Source organism: Syzygium oleosum, unplaced genomic scaffold, assembly GCF_021117445.2.
Source record: "Syzygium oleosum isolate NSW1041296 unplaced genomic scaffold, Sole_v2.1 Sole_v2.39, whole genome shotgun sequence".
Taxonomy (NCBI): Eukaryota; Viridiplantae; Streptophyta; class Magnoliopsida; order Myrtales; family Myrtaceae; genus Syzygium; species Syzygium oleosum.
This window is the reverse complement of record NW_026607523.1, coordinates 2,813,407-2,836,364: the sequence shown is the minus strand read 5'-3', so window position 1 is coordinate 2,836,364 and position 22,958 is coordinate 2,813,407. Positions and strand designations below refer to the sequence as shown.

Below are 22,958 nucleotides of genomic sequence, written 5' to 3'. Positions count from 1 at the left end.
TTTACACCAGCGGATTATCAACTTGGTAAACTTCGGAAACTCTATTAGTATCCCCATATTGTGTCACTCGATGAGGTTTCCTACTACCAAGATTTTGTGTCTAGTGGCTCAAACCTAAATATAATACCTGAATATTCTCGGCATCATTTAAGAGCAAGACTCAATAACTGATGCTAGAATGTCCTAGCTATCCAACATAAAGGGATTACATCAGAAAATTTTCGCGAAAGCCTCCACGGAAGAGTGTTATTTTTGTGTGTATATCACAACAATCAAGTCAATCCAGCGAGTAACGTCACCAAGTTACACAAGACCGAACATAAAGTGCCATATCACCTACATATATTTAATATCCCTCTTGCTAAAGAAAGATCATTTCTTTTCTTCTTCCCTGTTCCTGCACAAACTATGAATCCTTCACTAGTCCTCACATCCCAACAGTGATTGATCCTCAAAGTCAAGCAGCCAAACCATTTTTTGATGCTGATTCTGAATCTTTGTGGTCCAACTATAACAATCCGTTTATGTTGCCACATTGTCTGTTGAAGCTTCATTCTCTGAGTAAGGGTCTATGTACTTTTTCATGTCACCCAGAGAGAAGTGGAAATGTGCCTGAAACGTTAACGAATTTGACTTTTCCAGCTTCATCCAGGGTTTTTAATCCTATCCAGTCTCCAGTGCAAGGTGATTAACTCTACTTCTATCTTATTCTTTTTATAAAATACTTTGAACCCGACCTGGACCTGCTCGAATTAGTTGGCTAACGGGACTAGACTGACTTCACTGTAGGCCTCGATTAATTATCCACACCATCCAGATGAATTGAAATTAGGCCCTAGCCAACTCCATCCTGTGTGGCTTTGATCTGCCATTACTCAATAGTCTCCTCAGTTTCGATAGTCCTCTGTTATGCTCAAGTTGTGAGCAAATTCCACACCCTAAAGACCTCTGTGCTTTCATGAACAGCTTTTGTGGTTTCCGCGAACAAGTTCTCGATACATCTGGTCTCTCCTGGGCTTCTCAGGCCTACCATGTAGTCTCTTCTTAAAAAATGGAAGTAGACTGTACGCCAATTTTATGCCACAATGCTTGCCTATCATTGGACTAATCATTGGTTCATACACTCTCAAAAATCAACCTTTATTGTGACAACCCAACATGTCGAATCATGTCCCTTGCATGCAATTGTAGAAAAGTTACATGCGCACAAGAAATACTGCTCAACTCCTACCTTCTGACAGAACGAGTATACTCTTTCGAGTGCATAATAAATTTGCTACCTCCCACATTGTCTCATTCAGTATGATGACTTGGCTTTGATTTGCTCCATTGTTTTTTTGCCATCTGGAAATGTCTCCACCAAATCCTCTCGTCAGTCCTCTTTTGTACTGCATTCTCTTCATAAAGTATATCACTTAATTTCAAGAATTCCTTTAAATAGGAAATTAAAGATGGATTAGTTCGAATCACGAGTATATTGAGTAAAATCCAACCATAACCATCTTGACTTAGCCAGGCCATCAGTATAAAGTAGGCAATCTTTACATGTTGAAGAACTACTTTGATATTCTAAATTAGACCCATAACAAACAACAAAGCTTTTACACACTAGGTGGGGTCAGCTAACTTGATATTCTAAATCGATAACTTTTTTGGAGTATGCGAAAATTGATTTTCTTTTCCTATGTTTAGATGAGCCGTTATAAAAATAAGGAAATGATCTTCTCAATATGATCAAGTCTTACGGCAAAAAAGGAAAGTTATTATGAACAAGACTATGACTACAATGGTAACGGTGACAATTTATCATGTCTGTTTACATTGAACTACAGCTGAGGAAATATCATTATTCGTCACGGTGTCAATCAAGATCCAACATCAAGATCAAAGAAGATAAGCAACACACACACACACACGCACACATACACAAAAGAAACAGTTTGTATTATGTGTAAAAACCAGCATCTAATCCAAATAAATGTGCTTGTCTGAGAATATGCAACAATAAGGCCCCCACTAAGGTGCTCACCATCTTTTCCATCAAAACATACCTCCTAGCAACAATACCATAATTTCTGGTCAATAAACTCTAAGAATATGCAATACTAATTCTCTATTGATCAAATTGCAGACATGTTCTTCTGGATCCTGCTATTCCCGCAATGGCTGCACTTCAATGAGCATAATTACTTAGCAGGTACTATTTTAACCCCTTCTAAAATCGCAGAAAATGGATCAATTACTACTTTTAAAACAGATATCTCAAGGTATGAAATGAGATATTTTATCATGTACCTCAAGCAAATAGTTATTCCTTCCTTTCTTTTGCATGGCACATGGTCAAGGAACCTTGCAGACGAGTTAAAAAAAACAAGTACCACTTACCACAGGAAATTCAGACCATGCTTAAAGCTTCATCTTTCATCCATGACTTGAGGCCTTTATCCAGAGGACAAGAATCCATGGTGTTCCAGTAATCTGGTGAAGGTGAAATATAGATGCTGACTATGAATCTGTAAAGGAAAAAAAAATCACGTTAAGTAAGAAAATATAGCCGAGTGGAACCAAAGACCACAGAAGCTTCCATAGGCCTAAAACTCATGATCTTTTGTCCATTACTATGTCCAAAAAGAATATAGCAGCAAATACACAATATTGGTACCTTTTTGACTGCTATGACTAAGCAACACTGACGATGGAAATTGCAGCACTAATGGAAAGGGGCCCTTTTATTAGGCATGGTGGTTAGAAAAAGCCAATAACAGGGATCAAATCTCAATATACCCTCGAAATTAATCTGGACAGAAAGCAGTAGACTAAACAGCATAGCATCTCCACACAACCTAATTCTGTCCAGATCTGCCAACTGCAATAAAGATTGCCACATTTTGCAGAGAGTATAACTGATAGTTCTAATTGAATAAAAAGACACAAAATAGAGCAGTAAGAGCTGCTCTTAGAGTAATCCCGAGGGGAAAGGCAATTGGTTTGTCTGCCTACTAGGGTACCTAACCTAAGAGAGGAAGGAAGGTAAAGAAAGCCACATTCAATCCTTACCTTGACGGACTGACCAATATGGAGATTTATCAACAGAGCCACTGGAGAGACTCAACCATGACGAGTGGAAATTCTTTTCACTGTCCAATTTGTGATGAAGTGCCAAGTGTAACCCCATTAATCATCCTGCACAGAGCATTGCTATCAATATAGTGCTTGGTCAATGACTTGTCCCCTCATATGCTTAAATAATTGACCCAATGTTGAATGGATAATCTCATAATGTGGGTGTAATCTGTTTCCAGCCAAAAACTCACTCATTCTCCCATCAATCTCAATAACACTGCAACCAGTTTCCTTATTTGCTCCATTTGTACTCATCAACCTCTTAATCTCCTGTGCATCAGTCCATCTCTTCTCCGCTGCATATAGGTTTCTCAACATAATATAGTTCCCATCATTTTGCGGCTCCATATTGACTGTTCTCCTTCTAATCCTCTCTGCCCTCATCACATCCTTGAAGTATCCACAAGCAAATAAGAAGGAGCTCAATATTATTGCATTAGGCTCATAGGGCATGCTCTTGATTATCTGTTCAGCTTCTTCCAAATATCCTGCTCTACCTAATAGATCTACCATACAACCATAGTGCTCAATTTGAGGGGCAAGCCCAAACTCATCCATTGCTTTAAACCACTTCTTCCCTTCCTTCACCAAACCAGCGTGGTTACATGCAGATAGCACACCAACCATGGTTATATCATTTGGTGGGACACCTTGCTGTTGCATCTCCAGGAATATTTCCAATGCTTCTTTGCCACACCCATTGACTGCAAGCCCATTTATCAAAGCATTCCAAGAAGCTACCTGTCTTTCATGCAACATATTAAACACTCTCTTGGCTTTACCGATCTCACCACATTTAGCAAACATATCCACAAGTGCTGTACCCACATTGGTTGCTCGGTCAAGCTTCTTTTTCTGTGCAAACCGATAAACCTGATTGCCTAAATCTAGAGCACCCAGATCAGCTATAGCCGGAAGAACGCACACAAGAGTGACTTCATCAGGCTCAACCAATGCAGTTGACTGCATCTCAGAAAACAATCTCAAAGCTTCATGGGGCTGTTTATTTTGGCAATATCCATTTATTATCACATTCCAAGAAAATAGATTCTTTTCTGGCATGACATCAAAGAGTGAGCGAGCAGATTTTATGTCGCCAACATTGCAATACCCATTGATCATCGTAGTCCAAGAAACCACATTCCACTCCGGCATCTCGTTAAACAAATCGTTGGCTGGGTCCATATCTCCCAACTTAACATAGCCATCAATCATTAAGTTGAATGCTGCAGAGTCCTTCTCAGGCATTTCCTCGAACAACTTCCTCGCATTTCCCATATCCCCACTCCTCGCGTAACCACCTATCAGAGCCGTCCACGACACCAGGCTCCTCACACTCATGTCGTCAAACACCATCCTCGCAGCTTCCACGCTCCCCCATTTCGCATACAAATCGACGAACGCCGTGGACACGTACAAGTCGGACCAGAACCCCATCTTAACAACATGGCACTGCACCTGCAGCCCTTCCCAACAGGACACGGCCGACGAGCCACACTTCGCCAGCGCCGTGAACGTGAAGTTATCGGGTGAAAAGCCGGCGTCCCTCCGGAGATCTCGGTAAAGGGCGAGTGCTTCGCCGAACCGGCGCAGACCCACGTGGGCCTTGATCACGGCGTTGCAGAGGAACCCATCGTCTCTGTGGGGACTTCCGTCGAACACGAGGCGGGCGTGGCGTAACCCGGCGAGCGGGTCGGCACCGGAGGCGACGGAGGCGCAGCTGGCGACGAGCTTGGTGACGAGATTGACGTTGAGGTCGAGAGCGTGGCGGAGCATGAAGGCGTGGATCTGGAGGAGGGCGGGTCTCGAGCTCCTGGCCCGTTGGAGGAGGTGGAGGCATCTTCGTTCCAGGGGAGTCCAAACGACGGACTTCAACTGCTCCATGGACAACTCACGGAGTTGTCGAAGTTAGAAGCATCGAGCAAACAAAAGAACCATCAAATTTCGACTATTTAAGCAAAATTACAATATTACCAAATAATTGCTGGTGTTCGACCAAAATAATAATAATAATAATTACTGGTGACAACGTTTTCAAATATCGAAGTATAATGCTATGTTGCAATTTCCTATCGAAATTACTTCTCGCGAAGGTCGTCGTTTCGTAATTTCCATTTAATTGCAAATGTTTTTTTTTTGTGAGATAGCAAATTGCTTTTCAGCAATTTGGTAATTTTCTATCGTAATTTTCTTGTTATTGTTGTATTCACCTCACGCAAGGTAGAACATTACTTGTATGATATTTGCAAGGAGTAATTTACCTTCAAAGTAGTAACATTTCTTAAGACGAAGTTATTTATCTGATAAGAAGTAATTCGAAGCAGTAATTTAATTTATAATATGTGATTCATCTTTAATGTAGTAATTTCCCATGTAATTAATAAGTAGAGTGAGGGCTAATTCTTAATGATTGTAATTGTACTTATTCTCGGTAAATTGGTTACAAAACGATGTTTGTAAATTTAGTTTCGACATCATAAATTATCTTTAGATTTGTAAATATTTGTAAATGTGAAATTATCTTACAGATCATATATTACCTTTTGAGTGCATAAATTACTTACAATCGGCATCTATTACAAGTCAAAACCAGTCATTTTAGCACAATGGATGCGGCCTTGTATCTTTCATATGTGACCCTAGAAGCGCCGGCTCATTCGGTGTGCGCTCGATGTATTCAAGTCGTCGCAATTCTAAGGGCGAAATTGTCCACCAATTTTTTCGGTTCTTCATCACCTTGGACAACCTTAAAACTTAATTGATCTCTTTTAAACTCCTTATTTGTATTTCCCCTCAGAGATTGTTGCACTGCATTAGTCAATTTGAGATTGAACATGGCGGATCTATACGTGGAAGAGTTGCGATAGAAACTTCAGGAACCGATTGTAATCCTGCTTGGTGATTCTTGTGTTGCCATCAGAATGGGGTATGCAACTCCTTTTCATTTTTTATCAACTTTCATGACGTCCATTTTGAAAACTTTCCAGTGAAAAGTGCTGCAAAGTCAGGGATGTAGATCCTTCATGGGGATCGACCGAACAAGGTCAAGTTGGGTGGATTTTTTCTGTTTGTCTGTGCGCCAAAATAGATAGAATATACCAATATAGGTTTATATTCAAAGAAACATACTGGTAATATTTCTGTTGTTGTTAATTATCAGTCAATAGGTGGCTGGATAAGTTAGAAAAGGAGCGATCACCGAACCTCGAGTTAGGAATAGCTTCGATATCAAAAGTGTAATCCAACTCGACTTAAAGGAGAGGCTGCATGGTTTGAAGCTTGACTATAAGGAAAAGGAAAAAAATGGCCAACCAGACGGGTACATTCCGTTACCATTTGACTTTGTCCCATGACATGAGACTCAAACTCGATCTAAGTCCGAGGTACCTTATCCCATGGAACAGGAAAAGACATGAGCTGAAACCTAAATAGATGGCCTTAAAGATGACATTGTTTGTTTGCACTCTTAATTACACTGAGGTAGTTCTCAATCATACTCGGAATTACTCTTTAGTTTTAGCCAAATAAAAACTATATGCCTGTGACTGGGCAACAAGAGTGAGAATAACTGGGTAAGTGCAGTGAACAGAGGCACAAACAAGCAGCCCTCAACTCTGTCTAAACAAAATGCTGTACAAGTCATGATGCCACACTGTAACATTCGCGAAATTAGATGCTCACATCCAACTTTTCAATTATCGCAAAATGCATCTCTAGATTTGGAGGCCTGTCAGCAAAATAAAATTTCTCTGCTACCTGTATTTTGCCTCCGGCCTTCTGAGATTCAGATTTGAGCAGATGAAGCAGTCTATCCTTTTCGCGGCAAATCCAAATGCGATTACGGTCGCACCATTGCCTAGGAGTTCCATGGAGGACAAAATGCAACGCCTGAGCTCGTTGTACGAACTGTTGGGAGAGTCTGCCAATCACATTTGGATCAGTGATGTATGCGCCGGAGGAATTTAGGCCAACATCAACATAATGAATTTCTTGGATGCTGTTCAGAAATCTTTCTATTGTAGTAGGTAAAACTTGAGTCCCCGCCCGGATGTCGGAAACTTCACGACCCAATAGCTCTTGTTCAGCAGAGGATGGATGTCCAGAAGATGCTGTTTGGGAATGGCTGAGCTCGGTCACAAGCTGGTTAAGCACAGTGCCACCTTTGCTAAAACCGAGGATGACGGTTTTCGGCTCATGTCCCTGTGGTGGTAATGAGCTTGTGGAGACAGGATTACTTTTCCTTGAAAGGACATTCTTTGCCTGAAATGCCCGACTAATTAGCATGAGATAAACATCCTACCAGAAAAAACTTTCGAGTTTAAAAAAAGACCAAATACATGGATTTTAGATGGCTTAAAGCAGTGGTCATATTCTTAAGTTGTAAAATGAGGACGCTTCCAATTGTAACCCGACTTCATTCGTCCTTATTTTTCAATAAATGCTATTCAGGTTATATTCTTCAAGCCTTTTTGTATTTGGTGCTCGGATCCTATCATGCCATGTACGTTTCCAAATTCAGGTGTCAATGGAAAAGGAAATTCAGTGACAGACACCATTTCCCAAGATGCTTCACGTATCCATGTTCCTCATTCACTCAATCGGTAACTAACCAACTCTAGGAAGTAACAGAAAACACTGAATATGAGTGAAAGAGGATGTAGCAGAGAGCACATATCATATGACTCCATGTCCCATGTACAATGATTTCCTTTGTAAATTAGCAATTCTCCACATTTTTCATGGCACAGTCATCTTTGTTTTCCTTCTAATTTTCCAATTTTTCTCTTTAATTTGTAGCCATGATCAAATGAAGATCCTTGCAAGAAACTGGTTCCTCAACTTCCGTCTATGTTCCAAACTCATGCATAAGGACAACACTCCCTATGAAAAGATTCAGAATCACACGCCAGATCAAACAAATGCACAAGGTCGCTTCACCAAAGATACCAGCAAGAACACAACTTCTCTGTTTTCAAATATGCCCGTTCCAAGATGCAACAGCACACCAGGAAATTACCTCCTCAAGGCAATTGGACAACAGCGAGAGCGTCGACGAAGATGCGGGGAACCCGACGTGGCTATACGATCTCGGCTCCCCGTACTTGTTCGCCGAAGGCACGAACTCCTTGTAGACAGCGAAAGGGCCGTTGAAGGTGGAAGCCTCGACGACCCAAGCGTTGACGGAGCCGCCGAACTTGGACACCAGGACCTCCGCTACCGCCTGCGGGTCCGACAGCCTCTCCACGACGGGGTTCCCGGTCCCTCCGGCCCGATCCCCACCGAAGAAGACCGCGTTCGCGGACGGCGCCTGGTCCCCCCGCCATCACGCGGGGCGCGCGAAGAAACACGGAGGCAAAAATCAAGCAGAGGGTTTGCAGCGGGGGGGAGCAAAGGAAGGGAGGAAGGGGCCGTACGGTTAGGGTTTCGGAAGGAGGCGAGGTGCAGAGAGAAACCGCGACTCTGCAGCAGCGAGCGGCGCCATTGGCGTGGACGGGGACCTTCAGGGTAGCGCTCCATCGCTCCATGAGCACCTGGCGCCAAAGCTATATCCCTCCCTTTCTCTCTCTCTCTCTCAACGTATAAATCTCGTTGTGTGGGAAGAAATTACCAATTGGATTCGGTCCAAAAAGCCATGATCTAATTGTACTTTCTGCTTATTAAAACGAGGGATAAGTGCACCGACAATCCCGAAACTTGCTACGAAAATATAATTTGAGTCCTGAAACTTTCAACAGACGCAATCGAGTACTAAAACTTATCGCGTAAGTGCAATCGAGTCATGAAACTTATTACGAAAGTATAATATGAGTTCCGAAACTTTCCGAAAGTGCAATCAACTGAGGAACTTGATTGGACAGATTTGATAAATTTTAAGATTTGATTGTACTTTTTGAAAATTTTAGGACTCAATCGTACTTTCGTGATGAGTTTTAGGATTTTTGGTGACCCGTTGAACAAGATTGAAATTTATTTATTCTATTTTGGCCCATAAAATACCAAATGCCGCCTTTTCGAAATGAAAAATCGATCCTTTTTCCATGAGCACTCCAAAAAGAGGAAAAAAAGGTCAAGATAGTAGTGAGACAAAAAACAATTCGGAAAAATTCACGAAAAATCCTGAATTGTGCCCTCTTGAACATGTTTACTTCAAAATTTCCAATGCACCTTAAAGGCTCCGTTTAGTTCAGCTTTTCCAGGGGCTTTAGGATTGCGACCTCGGCAACGGGCCTCGCTTTGGCTTCTTTGAGCTTCATGGACCTCCGTCGCTTGGTGCTTTTGCTGAGCTTCAATGAGGGTTGCGACCAGATCTGCGGCAACGAGGGTCGTCGGTCACCGCTCACCTGGCCGACGGTCGCCTCTGGCCACTGCTGTCGAGCCTCGCCTATGGTTGCCACTGACGATTGCCCAAACTCCATGGCTTCTTTGCCGACACTTGCCGATGTTTGCCCTCTCTTTTTTCTTTTTTATTTCAAAGTTGCTTTACACAGAATATACATCAACCAAAAGAGTTGTTTGCTTTTAGCAAATCCACCTTCATTCAAGGATCCGTGGAGAAATGGCTTTGCATCCCTCCAAAGTTGAATCAAACGCAGCAAAAAACTCTTGAACCGATGCACTTGCGACATATTTACTTATGACTACTAAGGAGTTAAAATCAGGATTATTCCCTCTAAATTTCTTGTTTTGTCCTTGAATTGGTCTTTTCCCAAGTGGTCCTTTATGAGAATAAGAAATTCTAAACTTGTCCTGACTTTCTTAAATCTTTTCAATCTAGTCCCTAAGAAAACTTCTTTCTATTGATTGCATTATAACTGTTTGAAATGGAGGATACCAATCCAGATCAAGTGAAAGAAGAAGCATTCTGATCTCATGTGGTATTGGAAGAGATAAAACTATCCAACGAATATATATATCATCCTTCGATTCATCATAGTGTTTTTTTAATCCTATTTTGATATGTCATTCTTCACATATTGACTGTACATCATGCTACGGGACCCTTGGATAGAACTTGTAGGTGTTGAGTATCTGACGCAATAATCAAACTTTTCTGAAGTTTCTCCTAGTAATCCAGCTAGGTCCTTGTATAGCTTACAATTTGTAAGATCTTACAAAATGGAGGGGGAAAAAAAGGGAGTGAAGAATTGGAAAACTAGGTAGGGAAGAGAAGCCAAAGTCAGACAGCCCCACAAACTGAAGTTGATCGCGCGATTGAGGAGGAACGATCCGATTCATATCGGCCGAATGGGCCGGATTGGTCGGACTCTGAGTCGATCACTTCACCGTTGATGCTAAAAACGTTCTGCGAGAAAGCAGAGCAAAAGAAGAGCAGCATTCGTCGAACAGAGCAATCTTTGCCGTTTTTATTGTTCGCGACCGATTACAAAGCTTGTTGCAGTACATTAGAAGCGCCGAGACAGAAACATGTACATGTACTCACCCACCTGCAACTTGAGAGAGTGGCACTGACAGTGAATGAAGGCCCCTCTTCTTCTCCTCCTCCTCCTTCTTGCCTGTCGTAACAGAGTCAGAACATGTTACCTCCGCAGTTTTTTGTTGCTGGTTGCTTATTCAAGTGTCACACAAGCTTCGATTTGGCAGTTTGAGCTCATAACAAATCATCATTCCGTTCATTTTTGCTGTGAATCATTCAAAATTGTCCCGATAGCTTTTCAATGAATAAGTCGTAACATGTCGTAAAAGATGTCGTTGCGTTGTACCACGGTTCATTTTTGTTGTAAAGTACTGGATTAGTCTCGAAAATCGGTTGACCAATATCTAAGCATCGAGTGCAAGGTTCCTATTTTTTTCCACCCACTTGATTTTATATTATCATGGCTCATGAGAGTCGAAGAAACTTGAAAAATATTTCCATGATTTTTAGCTCCTAACCCGTTGTAATCGTGGCAATTTTGTTGTAAGTCAATGAAAGCTTCTGTAACGGCTTTTCGATAACCTACTCTTAAGAAGTCGTAACACATCTAATTTTGTTATACCATAATTCATTTTGGCTACCACAATAGTTTTGGCCTCAGATATCGAATCAACCAATGTCCGAGCATCAAACCATCAATATAATTGATTCTTATTTTGGTCGTCCGCTCTAAAATTATCATGGTTCATGACAATTGAAAAATTTTAAATATTCCCATGGCATTTGAGTTCGGAACACATTGTATTATTTTATCATAAGTCACTGAATATTTTTGCAATCTTCGTAGGTGCATTCGACACAACAAAGAAATGCGTGATTGGAGAGATGGACCTGGACATGTAGATAGGACCGACATGTTCAATGCCGTCTTTCAAGTTTTTGGTTATTCCTACCATGTTCAACATGCGAAGGGTGCCGTACCCTCGAGTCTCCAAATTTGTGATAGAAGGGAAAGTAACTACGATTCGTGGCAAAGAAGATTTCAAGAATTACCATAAGATCGCTATCCGCTATATCGAACCGAACCGGCAAGACTGAGTCCCATTATCAATCGTTTGAGCCAGTGTTGATCATTCATGCATCTCGAGGCACTACCCGTCCGGCTTCGGAGGTATCAAAAGCCACAGTCATGGTAGGCAAAGTGATGGCTTGAAATGACTTCATCCCTAATGAGGGCTCAGGAAAACATAGCCAAGGTATTTGTCAACCTATCGAGGCTGGACGGAGATGCTACACCACCGGATTGGGATACCGTCAAAGCGCTTTGTTCCTTGGACCTGCAAAGATGATGCATGAAGAAGAGGGATTAATCGACGCATCGGATCAGTCGAGCGAGAAGTTTGACTACTAAATAAGATATTTTAAGCTACCATGTGCTGACATTGACTTTCGAGATATTGTCCCGACTGGATGGGATGACTTACATAAGGCCGTCGTCCACTCTAAGCAATGAAGCGAAGATGATGCACCGGAATGAATCGTTGGTTTGTTCGAGGACAATGTATTCGCCATCGATGGGACACCACCAAACGAACCTAGAGTAAAACCTTTTAATTATTTGCACTTTCCCCTGCATGCAAGAGAAATCGTTCATGCATCCGAAGATAATTTCAAGCGACATGAACTCATGAGAGAATGACACCACAATATTGGATCGAAACATCATAGACCTATACATCAAATAGGGTTCCTAGTAAGTTTGCCCCGACTTGGTACTTCTTTTTGTAAGATATTGTGAGATCACAACTAACTATTCTAGAGATCACACAACTAACTATTCTAAAAAACTTAAGTTACCCGATGAAGAGTTGTTTATTGTACGAATACTCTTAACACTCCCTCATACGCGTAGGCTAAACATAATAATAAAGGGGCAAGCAGGACCTTCTGCTTTGGGAGTTCCTTTCCGCAAAATGGACAAGTCAATGGACCCCAAGTCCAGGGCAGCGTGTCGTTCAGGGCGAACTAAATTGTGACTTCGGATTTGAATTGTCCGAAAGTATCCTGCTGCTCGAAAATCACCTCTTCTTTAAAAATTACCAGTTGTCATTTAATTTTTTCTGGCTATGTAACTTACGACGAACGTGATGTTTTCATTAAATAAGAAAATCGTGAAAGTTTTGCAAAAAGAATATAACAATAGAAGAATTAAAAAAACTTGGTATCTGGGCCTTTCTTGTTTGTACCTTTAATGGGAGTTGTTACTATTGCAACAAGTTGTTTAGGATTGGAACGTGGTGGTTGCAGTCAAACTCAACGAAAGGGAATAAAGAGAGACCAACATGCATGGTCAATGGATAGGAAAATGCGAGTCTAGATGGTCTTGAAGAACTTGTTGCTAGAGGAATGACAGTCGATAATGGCTTCAAGAATGGTTACATAACTATATTAGAAAAGTGGTTTGATGAAAAATTCCTTAGTTCTTACATTAGAGGTAGTCCTTACATTGAGTCAAACATGAAGAACTTGAAAAGGTAGTACGATGAGATGTATGACTTGAAAAATCACTGTGGATGTATAATTGGGGATTCCTTACCTTGATTTAGGGGTTGTTATGGGGATGGCGAGTTTGGAAATTAGGTTTGATGATTGGAATTTTTTGTGAAGGGCTCGGACAATGCGACATTGTTGTACGAATTAAGTTATTTGTTAGTTCGTGTTCTAGGTTTTCGCTTATCCTGCTTCTGGGTGAATTTGATTTGGTTGGAAGTGAAAGAGATGGGAATCATGGGTCGAGGGCTTTGATCTTGGTTATGCATTCTCTAGATCGGCTTTGATCTTTGCCCTCTGCCTCCCCTCGCTTGATGGTTCGGCTGCGACCCCAACTCTCGCGTGGCCATCCTCTCCGACTTCTTTCTTGGTTGAACCCTTGACTTGGCCGACAAGCTCGGCATCCACTAGTTCCAAGGCCAGGTGGTCTGGTTCTCAGTTCCAGAAACGGAGAACCGATCCTGCTAATCCGGTTTCCAGTTCCTAAGTGGAATTAGATCGGGAACTGATCACCCTTCATTTTGTTGTCTCAAGAAAGAGGGACTTTGTCAAGTGCATATGCAAAGTATGTGTCACAGCATGGAACATTGATGGACTTCCTCTACAGTTTAGTTGCTTGAATGGTGGTTTTGACGTTTGGGAGAACGAGGATGGTGGGAATAAAGAAACATTGTTACTATGTGCTTAACTTCTGTGGTAAGTTTTCGTTGCATATGGATCTGTTGGACATAATTAATTGCGATGACATATATAAATTGAATTTGTGTATCAATGTGTTTTCTTTTTTGCACTTTCATTTAATGTGAATTTCACCATTTCTTAAAATATGATTGTCTTGATTTTATGGAATGACTTCAAATAATATGAGCTAGTGGATTCAGCCACCGTATTTCTCTACATATGAACCTACTGTCCGTATTGTCCACATTTCTGGTAGTCTAGGGTGTAAATTTGTTCACAGATTGATTTGAGGCAATGTTAGGTTTCGTTTGTTTCGTGAAAAATAAATAATTTGGAAAATATTTTCCTAAAAATGATCGCTTGTGTTGCTTAAAACAATTAGTTAATGAAAAATATTTTCATTATCGACAACAATATATGTCTAAATATTTTAGTGGATAATGAAAATATTTTTCGTTCATTCATTGGTAGAAGCGATACAAGCGATTATGTTTAGGAAAATACTTTCCAAATCACTTATTTCTCGCGAAACAAACGGAGGCTTAAAGGGTGTGCTTGTGAGCCTGTTCACATATTAATTATTTATCTTTTGATGATAATAGTTGACAAAGTCTAAGTAGTTAAAATAAATGGTTAATACCACGAAAAACCTCAAACTAGTACATCTGTGACAATTTTATCTCAAACTAATTTTTTGACCACAAAAAACCTCAAACTGGTACACTTGTGATAAATTTATCCCAAACTAATATTTTGACCACTAAAAACCCCAAACTGGTATATTTGTGACAAACTTACCCTCCATTAGTTTCCGTTAAATTGAATTAATACCACAAAAAATCACAAACCGGTACACAAGTGACAAACGGAGGGTAGAACGTAAAACCGGCACATGAGTCAACTGATGTATGTCATTTAACAAAACAATTTAACAGTAAAATTTAACGGAAACAAACTAAGGGTAAATTTATCACAAATGTATCGGTTTGGGGTTTTTTGTGGTAAAAAAATTAGTTTGGGGTAAAATTATCACAGGTGTACCATTTTGGGATAGTTCATGGTATTAACGCTAATATAAAATCTCAGCTGCTGGATGTTGATGCGCTAGAATTTCCGTATCTGGATGGCCCTGTCCTTGAATGCTCCTTTGAATGTTCGTCTCCTAGTTGGACCACTTCTTGAACTCTGGTTGTGAATCATTAGTAATAATATTTCATCTAATTATTGTCCTAAAGAAACGTAACGTAATTCGGGATCTAACAATACAAGCTGAGCCTGTCCTTTTGATTTATTTATTTTTTGTTTCTTGAGGCAGTGTGACAAGACTCTTCAGAAAGAGACAGGTCAAGTCGACCACGACTTCCCAATGGAATGTTCAAAACGGTTGTTAAATGAATGCAAGCAAGAAAAATAGACCCAATCCCCTCCATGTTCTCTGACTCACGAGTCTTCACGTGTTCTTATTCCTCTGAAAAGTCTAACATCATTAACCTCGGATAATGAAAGAACCAGAAACAGAGTCCTCCATTGAATTTTTTGTTTTCGAGAACTTAGTCCCCTTGGAAAGCTCAAAGAAACTTGAATTCATTGCCCGTATTGATAAGTTCACTTGCAACTCCTCTGTGAAAAGGTAGAGAGAGAGAGAGAGAGAGAGAGAGAGAGAGAGAGAGTGAGAGAGAGCGAGAATGCATCCTAAAGTGTATGAGGCTGCGAAGTCAGGAGACTTTCATTTCCTGAAGACGATAATTTCAGGAAACGGGGAGGACCTATTCCACCAAACAACGCCAAAGGAGAACGACATTCTTCACGTCGCAGCTCAATACAAGCAGGTACATTTCATTGAAGATTTTCTTCAATGTCCATCGGGACCGTCCCTTCTTTGGCAGGGTAACTACAGAGGAGACACTCCCCTACACGTTGCTGCTAAAGTGGGAAGCTGCGAAGCGGTACGAGTCTGCACCGATATGGCGAGATCACTACATTGGGCTGTTGAAAATGGACAAATTGACGCATGCAAAGAGCTACTTCGAAAGCCGAATTTGCATAAGGACACCGCGCTGCACTATGCAGTAAGAGGAGGCCATGATTTGGTGGTGAAGTAGCTGATTGAAGAAGATCCTCAACTGTGTAATATTACTAATGCTGCGGATGAGTCCCCGCTTTATCGCGCAGCAGATCGAAGACTTCCTCTTATCACTGAGCTGATTTTAGGTGCTTTCTCATTGTCATCCTCTCATAAGGGTCCTAAGGGATTAACAGCTCTGCATGCCGCAGTGCACTGCTCATGGACCAGTAAGTATCACAAGATTCTAAGCCTAGTGAAACAAATTTTAATGGAAGTAATCTCTCGTGCAGGGCTTCTCTTAGGTGAGAGTGCTAGTATTTTATAAGTATAATGGCTGCCATCTATCATAGTATTCTATAAATATAATAAGAAGCACAATTTTTTTTTTTTGATGAGAAAATATCCTTTTTCCCAAGAATGAGTTGTTATTATCATCGCATTCTCTTTATTGTTTTGCTCATTCACTATTGAACAAGTTCAAACCGGTCCGTCTTCTTTTAGTGCGGACTAAGAAAAGAAGATTAGAGTTTGTACATATTGAAGTTTTTTTATAAATTTGGGTTGGGAATGATATTTCAGTAAAATGATTGGCATCAGAGTAAAAACCCTCGGTCTTTTGCTCCAGCCTTGACAGAGCAGATGCCTTGCCAAAAATAAGAGAAGCTTCTTCTCAATCAACTTTATGAATCGCTAACAATTTCACAAATCAAAAAGAAAATCTTTACAAATTTCTGCAATATGCTACACTGAAGGTAGTTAGACTCTACATGTGTTACCCAAGATCACTAGATAAACTTCTGAATAACCATGGCCCATTCCTTCCTAGTAGAGAGAAACGGGAAAAATTAATGGGAATGCAATTTTAATATCTATGTCAAGACAGTCTAAATCAGGGCATATTCCTGTCGTATTTGCAAAGGTTGGTGGAAAATCCTGGAGAAGAGACCAGAAGTGATAAGAGAAGGAGATAATTTGGGTTGGACTCCTCTGCACTATGTTGCTTGCTTTGGCGAAGTCGAAGCAGTTCGACTGCTCCTGCAATACGATACTTCTGTGGCATACGACTTAGACAAAGGGGGGGAATCAGCTCTTCACATTGCAGCATTTCGAGGCCACTTCAGTGTCATTGATGAGCTTATTAGATCCTGTCCTGATGCTTGTGACATTATAAACACCAAGGGGCAAACGGCTCTTCATGCAGCTGATGTGGGTGGACAAGTAAATGTAGTCAAGTACATACTAGGGATGCCAAATCTGGAGGATCTTATCAACGAACAAGACAGCAATGGAAACACAGCTCTGCATTTGGCTGCGCTTCATAAAAAATACAACATCATATACATACTTGCACGGGACAAGAGGGTGGACCGTTTGGCCACAAATAAGGATCATTTGACTGCCCTCGACATTTTTACTGCCCATGACGAGGTATGCTTGCTTGAACACTATAGAACCCGATTTATTCACTCGCAGAGTAATTTCTTCAGTATCTTTTAGAAACTATGGCCTAGGTAATAATCATTTCAGGTGCAAACAAACAATGTGATTGAAGTCTTTTCCATCAACTTTCTTTGCTTATTCGATTGTTGCATATTGACTTCAAAATAATTATTTTGCCACAGCATATGAAAGAATCAGAATGTTCCGTACAATATAGCTAGAATCCTTCCTTTTCGTTTTGGCCCCTTTCCAATGGTTTTAGAGGTAAAAGAGAGAACCTGCACTCTGCCAAAAAGGACTTCAAACAATACCCAAAACTGTAATTGTTCACTCCAAGAAACTCTGTTTATTGATTTTGTCTACCTGCTACCTCATCTAAAAGAGATGAATTGAATGAGTTCTCCATAATGTTTCTGGACTCGCCGGGAGTTCTGTTTGTTAGCATTTTGAGCGATACTGTCTGTACATTTTTAGGTCAGTTACAGAGCTGCAAAAGCTCTTCATGTGTTGAAAGGATCTCATGGAATCCAGTGTTTTCCAGACTGGGTTACTGAATATGTTACAAAGAGGTTAGACAAGCAATTTGTTGAGGGTCAACCAGCTGTGTCTATGACCACAGGAATTAATACCGCCAACCTAGAAAATGTCGATTCGTCAAAAATAAGCATTATCGACCTTCAACTACTAGTGGCAGTGCTCATAGTCAGTCACCTTTGCCGCAGCCTTCACTATGCCTGGGGGTTATTACAATGATGGACCTGATCAAGGAATGGCGATTCTTGCTGGCAGGCCAGCTTTCAAAGCCTTTGTGATAGCTAACACTACCGCATTCTGTTTCTCCATCATGGCATTATTCTTACAATATGATCCTTCTTTCTGGGGCGCTCGCCAACAGGCAAGGTACACCGCCGCTGCAGGATGTTACATTTACTTTGCGATATGTGGGTTGGCGATAGCCTTTGCTTGCGGTACATATGTTGTATTGACCAGAACCATCGAGCTCGGAATCATTCTTTTTGTTGTGTTTGGATGTCTCCTGACTATGCACCGCATCGGTGTTTTCCTTGACCCCGAGGTTGGTTTCTGGTTGCCACGGAGCTCTCCCAGAAGATACGTCTGAAACTTACTGTTTGATTATGGGATATTCTAGGAAAGCTCTAATAAGTTGGGCCGCTCTATGGTCACGTGACCTTGTGCGCGGAATATTTTCGTTTTGCTTTGTCAGCCTTTTGATGTAGCTAGCAAGGATCAGCTAGAGGGGGGGTGAATATGTGATCTAAAACAATTTTTAATAATTTATGCGGAAACAAAATAAATCACAGAAGAGTTTGAATAAAATTCAGATTCAAGACAGATTATATAGACGGTGCTCTTGACGTGCAGAATGTAAAGTAAGAGACAAGGGATAGAGAATCTGCACACAAGTTTATAGTGGTTCGGCTTATAGCAAGCCTACGTCCACTCTCCCACGCTTACAGCCTACCGGCTGGATTTCATTATGTAATCAAGAGGAATTACAACTTCTGAGTGTTAACATTCTTGTGTATGATAGGACTCTCTATCTCACACAATCACTCTTACAAAGTGTCCCTCAAGATCTTAATGTTTGGCTCAGAACGACAAGAGAAATGATTGGAGTATGCTCAGACTTTGGACTTGTTGATTCTTGATTCTGTACTTCCTTCTGCTGCTCGTTGATCCTCTTAAATACTCCTCTACTAGCCGTTGGACAGCTTTTAGAGGATCATCTTCCAATCTTCACCTTGGACAGATTTGTATAATAAGGATTGAGTAGCCGTTGGATGACAGATTCTGAATCCCGCTAATTCTGGTCGCCCATACAATCAGAATCTTGGTTTCCATAAGTAGAGCTTTATCCGTTGAAATGCATTCTTGTCGTGATGTTTGATTGTCAATCAATTTGATTCAGATTGAGACAATCAAAACATTCCTTCCGTGAAATCCATGCCAGATCACTAGCTGTTGTGTTACGTTCTGAATTCTGCGTCTGAAGAAATTCTGCGTCTACATCTGAAGAACTTCTGCGTCTGCGTCTGCGTCTGAAGAATTTCTGCGTCTGAATAATTTTTTCGTCTGCATCTGCATCTGAATAACTTCTGCTTCTGCATCTGCATCTGAATAACTTCTGCGTCTGAATCTCAGAACCTAGATTATGTGGGTCTTCAAAAACATACTTGACAGTTTGTAAAGTCTGAATAACTTTCTTCTGAGCTTCCAGAATATACAGACCTTGAATAAATTTGTTTAGAATAAGTATCAGATTTACAATAACATAGAAGGCTTTGTCAACTTCAAAATCAATAGGAGTTTTCCTCGACACCTTTGAGTTCGAGCACTTTAATGTCAGCTGTCAGAATTAAAACCCATCAACGTGTATGTGAAGGATGTACAACTCGATCGCATCTCAGTTGCCAATTGAAAGCCAAGAGGGTTAGCAGTTGCCGACCAATTGCGGTTGAACTGCCAAGTTGGTATTTGTTTGGTAATAATCTTGAGGTTGCAAGAAAAGTGTTGGATTTTGTGGTATTTTAATTAAAAAAAATGCTCTTCGTAACATTGATGAGTTTTGTTTGTTTTCACAGTTGATTGCCATTGCTTCAATTTCCATGAATTCCTCGAACATTCTTCAACATCAAATTGATTTTGAAGTTATGTACTTCTTTTAAATTTTACAGGTGAACAAGGTAGGGTTTAATAAATTACTGACACCATACTGAATCTACCAAACGTTAACTTGACTGTAAGTTAACAACTTCTAAATTTTACAGGTGGATGGAGTAAGAGGATAATAAGTTACCAACATGGTAAGGATATCAATGTCAAATGAATTGGTAAGTTACAGACACCTTTTAAATTTTACAAGTGGGCATGATAAAAAGTAAGTTTTACAAGTAGGTGTGGATAGAGGTTAGTACACAGCAGAAAGTTCGCTGAAGAACGTGATGCTTACTAGCATATAGTTGTAGTTGCCGTTGAATTGGGACTTGCCTTCAACTTTCTATGCGTCGCTCTTTGACGGCATAGGTGCGCATAACTGCAGGAAGTACCATAACATTTTTAGCATCTATTGAAAGCAAGAGTCATGGTTGATGCAGGATCCTTCCCCTCCGATAATTCATAAAGTTTCATAAGCCTTCATAGAAATGGAAATGTCATCTTTCAGTGTTATCTAAGAACTTTCAAGTCAATCCAGTGAGTAACATCATCAAATAATTAGGTACACAAGGCCAATAATGTATCACCACATCAACCTATAAAAATCCAATCGCCCACTCACGCCAAAAGCAATCATTTTGCTACATCTTTCATGTTCATGCGTGGAAGATATGCATCACTCGCCAATGGAAAGAGAAGCAGCGGTCGATCCTTGAACAGCCTAACCAGTCTTCGATACATAACCTGAGACCAGGTCCAATTACGAAAAGCAGTTCCTGTTGCCATGTTCTTCGCTGAAGCTGCAACATCCACCAAGGTTCTATATGTTCTTGCACGTTGGCAAGCAAGATCTGGAGATGGGTTCCCAGAGATAGTTGATGAATTTGACTTTCCCAGCTTCGTCTGCGGTCTTCAATCCAATCCAGTGCTCGATGTGAAGCTTGGTCTGCTAGAAATGCTTCGATTAGACACGTTCCTCTTTTTTTTCCCATTGTATTTATGGTAATGACGATGCAAATTCTAGCATCAAGTAAAGGCAAAAAGAATGTTACGATGAAATTACACCACAGTGACGTCACGATATCACTAAATGTTGTTTCACTCATTCTGTTCCGTCCATTTTTCTCACGTAAATGCGATTTTTTGTAGATTATCGACCTCTAAAAGTCAAATGCTCAAGGATCAAATGAAAATCATAAATCACTACAAAATGCAATCGCAGATAAAGAGCTAAGTAAAGATAACATTTTCATAATCCTCAGTATTACTTTAAACATGGTTAATCATTCCCATGGAAGGATTAGAAAATGTTTTGACTTGTTCTCTGTTCTATTTCTTGGTTGACTGTACAAAGTGCAAAAAGATTATATATATTCCATACCCCTGGTTGTTTATGTATGTGCATGCAAGTCTTCGAGCGAATTCTTAATTATGGTACTGGTTCAAGTACAGGAAATAATTCTCAAAAGAATGGAACCTTTCGAAATACATGCTTTCTCAGCCACAAGGAGATTCTACCCTCATCTAGCACAAATACTTTACCATTGCTTATCAGTGACCGTCGCTATCACCAAAACATTACCAAGTTCCTTCTTCGAGAGCATTGGTGACTAAAGACAATGATAACTGCATTTCAAGGTATTACTACTGATGTGCTTTAAAAACTTTTAGGTCATTTGTCATCAATAGTTAGAAGTTTTCTTGATGAGGGAAAAAACACCAACAAACCATAATTTAATGACAAACTTCCTGAATATTAATCATGTGTCCAAGCAACACAATGAGTACCTCCTGTGCAGGCAAACTAGAATCAAAAGAACCATCTGGATAGTGTCTGAATCAGGATGTTTCCTTTATGTTTACACCAAAAAATAACCTGACACTTTTAACCCGACAAATAGTAGGTTTAGTCGGTTAAGTGGGTTTGGTTTATTGTGATCGGCATGGTTATCGATAAGTGTATAATACGGATATCGATCAGTCTATCAATGACCATAATGTATAGCTTTTGATGAGCAACAAAGTACAGTTGATCAAGGAAGATTGGTCGATGAGAGTACTTCAAGCTAACTTCAAGCTATTAATCAATCAACAAGTGTACAGCCTATGTATCGATACCTATAAAGAAATTTATCGATGGCTGTGGAATTGGTATCAACAAGTAGCTGGGGGGTGCTTGATGAAGCTCATCGATGGAACAAGCAAAGAATTGTTCCTTCCAAATTTGGCTAAGTGTTGAAGGCAAAGAGGGAACAGAGGACAAGGATATCGATTGAAAGCAAAGATACCGAGTGACGGTTGAGTAGCTCAATAGCTTTGGAAGTTGCAACTGGTTATGGATGAGATTGGTGTTTAGATAAAGGGGCTGGAATCTCAGGAGCACAATTACAACCGTACTTGGCATGAGCGGTTATAATTAAGGTTTATACATATGGCAGTGTGTGATTATTTGAGAGATCCATCATCCGGCGTCAAAAACATATATTCGCGATGTACTTTTCTCAGTTCATTAATATTATTGTCTCTTCAATTTCCATTATCAGACCAAAAAAAAAAAAATTCCATTATTGTATGGTATTTTACCTTTAAACTAATTATTTATCTTTGTTGCAACACCGATTGAATTCCTGTCCGAATTACCACTGAACCTATTTCACAAAAAACCAAAAATCAACTTTTTGGAGAAAAGTTTTTCACTATTTGGGTCTGCACCCATTTTTTGTGAAACACTTTGGTAGCAACACATGGTCTTGCTGGGAAATAAATAGTTAGCATCCCAAAGCTGCAAAAGACGAGTCCATAATCAACATGTACAAAACTCACCATAATAAGGAGTAGGTTCTACAAGCTAGCAATTCCTTGTAGGGTGAGTTTCTGTGATCCACGAGTTCATTGTTTAATTTTGGGAGAAATCTACTACCTTTTAGATAGTTAGCAAGGTCCTGCAGAAACAAGAGGCAATTCACACCATGCTTAATTAAAAGAACATTCAGACTTTGTGACACAATGGCAAGTGAAATGAGGTTTTGCATTGAGAAAAATCACTAG

General features: G+C 40.3%; 2 protein-coding genes and 1 pseudogene across 5 annotated transcripts; 1 reads left to right on the top strand and 2 right to left on the bottom strand.

Annotated features, from left to right (window-relative positions):
- Positions 1 to 143: 143 nt before the first annotated feature.
- On the bottom strand, positions 144 to 5,046 carry LOC115662563 (pentatricopeptide repeat-containing protein At2g44880-like). Of its 4 annotated transcripts, XM_056305740.1 has the most exons (4): positions 3,058 to 5,046; positions 2,386 to 2,513; positions 1,232 to 1,431; positions 144 to 1,026 (listed from the first exon to the last, which is right to left on the bottom strand). In XM_056305740.1, exon 1 carries the CDS (start codon positions 5,005 to 5,007, stop codon positions 3,202 to 3,204), a length of 1,806 nt encoding a protein of 601 aa, XP_056161715.1. In that variant the 5' UTR covers positions 5,008 to 5,046; the 3' UTR covers positions 144 to 1,026; positions 1,232 to 1,431; positions 2,386 to 2,513; positions 3,058 to 3,201. The 4 variants fall into 4 exon arrangements, with proteins under 4 accessions (XP_056161715.1, XP_056161713.1, XP_030440558.1 ...); XM_056305738.1 differs by lacking the exon at positions 144 to 1,026 and having other exon boundaries at positions 1,120 to 2,166; XM_030584698.2 differs by lacking the exon at positions 144 to 1,026 and having other exon boundaries at positions 1,120 to 1,431.
- Positions 5,047 to 6,700: 1,654 nt separating this feature from the next.
- On the bottom strand, positions 6,701 to 8,703 carry LOC115662562 (uncharacterized). Its single transcript, XM_030584697.2, has 3 exons — positions 8,538 to 8,703; positions 8,141 to 8,431; positions 6,701 to 7,383 (listed from the first exon to the last, which is right to left on the bottom strand). Exons 1-3 carry the CDS (start codon positions 8,646 to 8,648, stop codon positions 6,793 to 6,795), a joined length of 993 nt encoding a protein of 330 aa, XP_030440557.1. The 5' UTR covers positions 8,649 to 8,703; the 3' UTR covers positions 6,701 to 6,792.
- Positions 8,704 to 15,414: 6,711 nt separating this feature from the next.
- LOC115691343 (ankyrin repeat-containing protein At5g02620-like) lies at positions 15,415 to 18,384 on the top strand (annotated as a pseudogene).
- Positions 18,385 to 22,958: the final 4,574 nt, after the last annotated feature.